The 7,208-nt window shown below is 32.8% G+C and overlaps 1 protein-coding gene across 1 annotated transcript in view; it reads left to right on the top strand.

The window, feature by feature from the left end:
- The first annotated feature begins 236 nt into the window (after positions 1 to 236).
- LOC122356506 (adhesion G protein-coupled receptor A2-like) overlaps positions 237 to 7,208 on the top strand; it is a 44,821-nt gene continuing 37,849 nt past the window's right edge. Inside the window, exon 1 of the mRNA XM_043255250.1 lies at positions 237 to 748. Coding sequence (XP_043111185.1) covers positions 540 to 748 — 209 coding nt within the window. The 5' untranslated portion in view covers positions 237 to 539. The remainder of the gene's footprint in view (positions 749 to 7,208) is intronic.

Here is a 7,208-nt window from a genome sequence, read left to right as displayed (position 1 = left end):
AAGCAGCGGCTCATGAATATTAAGCACGACGTGCTGACGTCGTTTGGAACGCTTTCCCCAGCGCTCCGGCTAATTAATATTCATGAGCCAGCCGCAGCGTTCAGTGGTCGGCCGCTAGACCAGCTCCCGCCCACTCGGCCAATCACGCCACCCTACTGGGAGACGTCACGGTGCGTCATTGTTATTCATAAGGCAGTCCTTCGGCGCAATAGGACGCGACGCCGGGAGGAGGAACGCGTGAGGCTTGACGCGCGTCGCTAGAAGTTGCTTCATCCGACCTGTTGACAGCGGCACGCACGAGCGCACCGGGACCGAAGTTTCCTGCACTTTTGGATGCTAAGGTTAAAGAAGCAAATCTAAACTGGCGTGCAATGCAGGGTTGAGTTAACCGTGTTTTGTTTTTACGCATCATCATCATCATCATCATCATCATCCTCTCCAGGTGCTTCTCTGACGACCGGGGGCCCCTGGTCCTTTGTGTCTGATCGTCCCTGAGATGACCGATCACTCGAGCCCGGATTGGCTGGAAGTGGCTCGCGATGAGAGCGCTGCTCGCGCTGTTGGCGGCGCTCGCGGCGGCGCGCGGCAGCAGGTACTGTCCCGAGCTGATGATTGACAGCTGTCACTGCACCGCGGAGAGATCAAAGGAGTTCAGCCGGCAGAGCGTGCGCGTGAAGGCTGTGTGCGACGACGCGGACCTGACGGAGACCATGCAGCCCAGCTCTTTACCCAACAAGACGGTGTCTCTGTGAGTTTTATTTCGCGTTCATTGGCTGGGGATTTTAACATTTAGAGCTCAGGAGGAGTCACGGCAATTCTTAAATTCAGTCACATCTTTAAAGTAAACTCATCGGAAGTTCTTTACAATATTAAATTGCATTTTGTGACTTGTTTATTTTTTTGGTTTATTTATTTAAAATAATATTTTTGTTATGTTATGTTCATGCAGTAAATATTTTTTAAAAATAATTTTATTGCACAAAATATTTGTTATCTTCGCGAAGTAGTTATTCCTGGAAAAACTGCAAAAATATTTTTTTAAAATATTTGTAAAAATATTTTATCATCTTCATGCAGTAGCCATGCATGGAAAAAACTGAACAAATATTTTCTTAAAAATAGTTTTTGTAATATTTTTATCATCTTCATGCAGTAGCCATGACTGAAAAAACTGCACAAATATTTTATTAAAAATAGTTTTTGTAATATTTTATAATCTTCATGCAGTAGTCATGCCTGGAAAACTGCAAAAAAAAAAAAATTTTTAAATATGTTTTGTAATATTTTATCATCTTCATGCAGTAGCCATTACTGAAAAAAACTGCAAAAAAATATTTAATTTAAAATATTGATTTGATTATTTGTGTCATGTATTTTAGAGCTATGTGTCTTTGTGCAACATGGGCACCTAAAGTAAAGCGTGATCGCCGCTCTCTATTGCTGATGTTTGAAGAGTTCTTTGTGATGATCACGCACTGATGCCTTGTTTTGCTCATCAGTATTCAGTATGTCTCCGAGACAAATCACTTAGACGCTGCATATTTATTTTTACGTTTCCATTTCGTCATTAAGGAAAAGCTTTTATCAGCGGTGAGAGAGCAGAGATGATTAATCCACATAAAGTCATGCAAGAAAGTCTGGAATAGTGCAGTTTTAAAGACAATCAATAAGAGTTTTTCTGACATCAGACTAAAACACTTATATAAGCTTGTTTCCAGCCGTTTGATCAAAAACACAGTGATATTGTGAAATATTTTTGCAATTGAAAATAATGGTTTTCTATTTTAACATGCGTTAAAATATAATTTATTTGTGTGAAGCTCAGCTGAATTTTTACTCCAGTATTCAGTGTCCTTCAGAAATATGCTTCTTAATGTTGGAAACAGTTGTGCTGCTTAATTTTAATTTATTTAGGCTTTTTCTGGATTCATTATTAATAAAAATAGTTCATTAAAAATGCAATTCCTTTCTATCAATATAAGTATTTACTAATTTATATATATATATATATATATATATATATATATATATATATATTTTTTTTTCTTTTAAAACTAAATAAATTAAATAAAAAAATGGTATTTCACAATATAAATTTGTAATTATAAATTTAATATTCAGCATTTTTGATTAAATAAATGCCATTTTGACATGCATAAGAAAAAAAACCCCAAACAAAACAAAAAACCTGATCTGATCCCAATCTTTTGAGCAGCAGTGTACGGTCATTTTTATTTATTTTCTTTCTCAGAACGGTGCGTTATAAACCCCAAAAGGTCCAGATAGTAAGATATAAACTTGTCATTGTTACCAGTTAGTTTTTGTCTATGTGATAAAAAAGGTCTGAGAAACACCCCAGAGCCTAAAGAAGCTTGAAGAAGTGTGTGGAGATGCGGAGGACGCTGCCGGTGATTTATAGAGAATCCAGCGTCTCCTCCGTCTCTGAAAACTAATGCATTTTTAATTGCACAGACTGTTTTTGTGCGGCGGACCTGCGCTTGCACTGCTTTAACACGTTTCAGCCTTGTTTTACTTCTTTTTCTGCGGCTCTCCAGAGATAGTAAACTGTGTTTTTTGAGCGCAGAGAGAAGACGTCTACTTCAGTTTAGAAACAGAAAAAGGTTTATTTCTCCTGGACAGACGAGGAAGTCAGCTCTGCTTCCTCGAGCAGGAACAAGACTTCCTGAACAAAACAAGAGCCTGATCGGCCTGATTCTGTTCAGACGTACCTTTGTGTAAAATAGAAGACTATAAGCTCGGTCACGCCGCTACCAGCAGTAAAAAAACACTTTGCATGAAAGTTCAAATAGCTTGAATAAGTGTGATTATCAACAGCGACTAGTTAGTGTGAGATGATAGACAAATAAAACTTTCTTGTTCTTTCTTGTTCTTCTTGTATATGTTCCCCATGCATTCTGTGTCACTGAAAACCTGAATATAAAGAAGCTTTATAGCAACCTGACAAAATAAAAGTTGTTTTACTTTAAATTGTGACACAATAAAGTACATCAGATCATTTTAGTAAGAAAAATAGGCCTAATTATTAAAATGTTATTTTTAATGAATATTCACACTGTCATTCTTCTGTGTTTTAACTTTTGTGCAGCGCTCGCCGAAAGAAATTAAGGATTTTTTTATTAACAGAGAAATTAAATTAACGTTTTGTCTTCTTTTGATTACCGGAAAAAATTAGCTTTGCGTTAATATAAATAATATAAATAAATAATAAATAATGCGTTTTTAAAATCCTATTTAACCTTTGAAATAAAATCCAAAAGAATTTTAAAAGGAAGGCAGAGAAATTGGTAAAAATAAAAGAGATTAAAAAAAAAATAAATAAATAAATAAAATAAATAATAATATATATATATATATATATATATATATATATATATATATATATATATATATATATATATATATATATATATTCTTTATTGGGTTTTAAACATTTGTTTTGGTTAGACAAAAATAATTTTTAAAAATCAGCAAAAAAACCTACAAAAAAATTACTTGGACTAAATAAATCAATCAATTTGAGAAAAAACATAAGACATTTCATGAGGCTCTATTTAATAATAAAGAGGTTTCAAATACATAATTCCTAGAATTACAGTGAATTTCCAATAATAAAACTTTACACAGGTTCTCTTTGCTGCTGTTTCCGGGTCAAATATCAAGTATTTTCCAAATACGTTTACGTTTTATCCTTTAGCAGATGCTTTTATCCGAAACTTCTTCTAAACGTGAAGAACAGTAAAAGCGATCAGACCAATGAGAGCAAGGTGTTTAAAAAAATGAATTATAAAGTTGTTATTATATTTTAAATTATGAAGTGCTGGTATTAATTGGTCAGGTGCTGGGAAATAATCTTCTATATTCACGCATTACTTGATTTCTTTTTTTCACTCAAACCATTACTCTTTGTAAATGTTTTATTTATTTATTTTTTTGACAAAGGTTGGTATAATTCAATGATTCAGAATCAGTTTGTATGTTTCAGTGATTCAGAATCAATTTTCAGAATCAGTTTGAATGATTCTGTGATTCAGAATCAGTTTGTATGTTTCAGTGATTCCGAATCAGTTTGAATGATTCTGTGATTCAGAATCAGTTTGTATGTTTCAGTGATTCTGAATCAGTTCAGTTCGTATGAATCAGCGATTCAGAATCAGTTTGAATATTTCAGCGATTCAGAATCAGTTTGTATGTTTCAGTGATTCTGAATCAGTTTAAATATTTCAGCGATTCAGAATCAGTTTGTATGTTTCAGTGATTCTGAATCAGTTTGTATGCATCAGCGATTCAGAATCAGTTCGTATGAATCAGCAATTCAGAATCAGTTTGAATACTTCAGCGATTCAGAATCAGTTTGTATGCATCAGCGATTCAGAATCAGTTTGTATGCATCAGCGATTCAGAATCAGTTTGTATGAATCAGCGATTCAGAATCAGTTCGTATGAATCAGCGATTCAGGATCAGTTTGTATGTTTCAGTGATTCTGAATCAGTTTGTATGCATCAGCGATTCAGAATCAGTTCGTATGAATCAGCAATTCAGAATCAGTTTGAATACTTCAGCGATTCAGAATCAGTTTGTATGTTTCAGTGATTCTGAATCAGTTTGTATGCATCAGCAATTCAGAATCAGTTCGTATGAATCAGCAATTCAGAATCAATTTGAATACTTCACCGATTCAGAATCAGTTTTCAGAATCAGTTTGAATGATTCTGTGATTCAGAATCAGTTTGTATGAATCAGTTTTCAGAATCAGTTTGAATGATTCTGTGATTCAGACAAAATGTCGTACTGATGTTTGACTGATTTTTAACTGATCTGTCAGTTTTTTTGTTTTTGTTTGTCTCTTAATATCGAAACAAAATATATCAGAAAATATTTTTTTCTAAGTACTGTTTGATCACTTCCCTTTTAAAAATACACTAATTTTGTAGTTATTATTATTATTATTATTATTGTTATTGTAATTTTTTTTATATTTTTGAGTGGTCTCTTCTGTTCATGAAGGCTGCATGTATTGTAATATATAAATATAGATATATTATTGTAACACATTGTAAAATTTCAGATTAGTTGTAAACAGTTGTCTTCCCTTATCTTTTGATGATACATTACCATTACCAACTGCCCAATAATAATTAATAATAACTGAGCAGTAAATCAGTATATTATTATGATATCTGATGACCGGAGTAATGACGCTGAAAATATGTTTTTCAAATTTTACTGTGTTTTTAAACAAATAACGAACCCTTGGTGACCGAAAGAGACTTTTCAAAAACATAAAAATCCAAATAATTTATTTATTGAATTATTATTTAAGAACTACGTTTATATGTGACAGCACCTGGCAATAAAATAAAATATGCTTTCATAAGACACACAATGTTAGTGGGGTGTCTAGAACAGCGTAAACAACATTTCACTAAACATCTCGCTGTGTGTTTCCTCTGAACGTTAAATGTGAAGTACAGTAAGGTAAACGGTAGCGGGGCTCTTCTGAGCATCTCTTCAGTCCAGACTCATCAATATTTCACATCCGTCTCTTGATGTTCTGGGTGAAGGACGTCTGTGTGTTGAATGTGAGATGAGGCTCTGAAGATACTGATGCTGAGCTCGTGAACCCACTGCAGATCAAACCCTTCACCTTCGTGTTCTTGCGTAGTTTTGATAAATATAAAAAATATTTCAATTGAATTTTAAATCTCTTCTGCTTAACAAAGCTGCATTTATCTGATACAGTAAAATGTAAAAAAATACAGTAAAAATGCGAAATAGTTTAACAGTTTCAAGCAGCTGTCCTCTCTGTGAATGTGTGTTAAACTATCATTTATTTCTGTGATCAAATCTGAATTTTCAGCATCGTTACTCCAGTCTTCAGAAACCGTTGTACATTTTATTTTTCAGGATTCACAGATGATTTATTTGAAATGGAAATATTGGCTTTGTATATTGCAGAAAAGTGTTTTATGCCATTTTTCGGGGTTCCAATACACGTTGAAACACGATTAATTCAAAATACAATTATTGTATAAGGAAACTAAAGTTGTGTTTTTGCTTGAGATAAATATCTGCCAGTGGTTCGGAAAAATGAACAGAAAAATATCTCGGACTTTCTGTTAACAGACGTTTGCGTTTAATTTAATTACATTTTTTAGGAATGTTTAAATATTTGAAAACAAGAGTGCTTAATAAGAATCACCTTTGATCAATTTAATGTACTGTTGCAGAATAAAAATAAAATTTAATTCCAAAAATAAATAAATAAATAATAATAATAAAAAAAATAAATATTGCTGATCCAATATTTAATTACTATTTTAATCTGGAGCGTTTCCTTCTGGTCTTTGTGCAAAATAAAATACAAAAATTGTGCATATTTTGCAGAGTTTGATCAATTGAATGCATCGTTGCTAAATAAAAATGCTAATTTCTTCCAATAAATAAAAAATATTAAATGATTGATTTTTTTTTTTTTTTATGGACCCCATTTTAATGACTGTATTAATAATCAACATTTCCTTCTGGTCATTGTGCAAAATAAAATAATAAAAATTAAGAGCTATTGAACATTTTGAAGACTTTGATCAATTTAATGCATCGTTGCTGAATAAAAATACTAATTTCTTCCAATAAATAAATCAATAAATATTAAATAAATGAAAAAGAAATCTTACGGACCCAATTTTTAATTACAATATTAACAATCAACATTTCCTTCTGGTCGTTGTACAAAATAAAATAATACAAATTCATAGCTATTAAACATTTTTAAGACTTTGATCAATTTAATGCATCGTTACTGAATAAAAATAAAAATAAAAAAATTCAATAAATATTAAAAATTAAATCTTAATGACCCCATTTTTAATTGCTATATGAATAACCGGCATTTTGAAAAGCAAAAGAATTGAAAACGATTTCGAGACATCGCTTTTCTAGTTAAAAATGCTAAAGGCGTGTAAATGCTGATAGTTTTATCTCAGTGTTAGCGGTCAGTCACGTACAGCTTTCAGACGCAGCACTAAATGAACTCTGAAGCACTAATGAATGTGTCTGTGCTCCGCAGAAAACCCAAGAATGTGTCTGAGAGCGTCTGGAGCGTCCACGGCCTAAAAATGTTAAGAAAGGAAAACACGGCGTCTGCCAAGAATACATTAGCGGTGCGTCGCCGGGTTATTTAAAGCCT

The sequence above is a fragment of the Puntigrus tetrazona genome, chromosome 13, assembly GCF_018831695.1.
Source record: "Puntigrus tetrazona isolate hp1 chromosome 13, ASM1883169v1, whole genome shotgun sequence".
In the NCBI taxonomy this organism is placed as follows: Eukaryota; Metazoa; Chordata; class Actinopteri; order Cypriniformes; family Cyprinidae; genus Puntigrus; species Puntigrus tetrazona.
The sequence above is the reverse complement of the archived record's forward strand: the minus strand, read 5'-3'. Positions and strand labels throughout refer to the sequence as shown.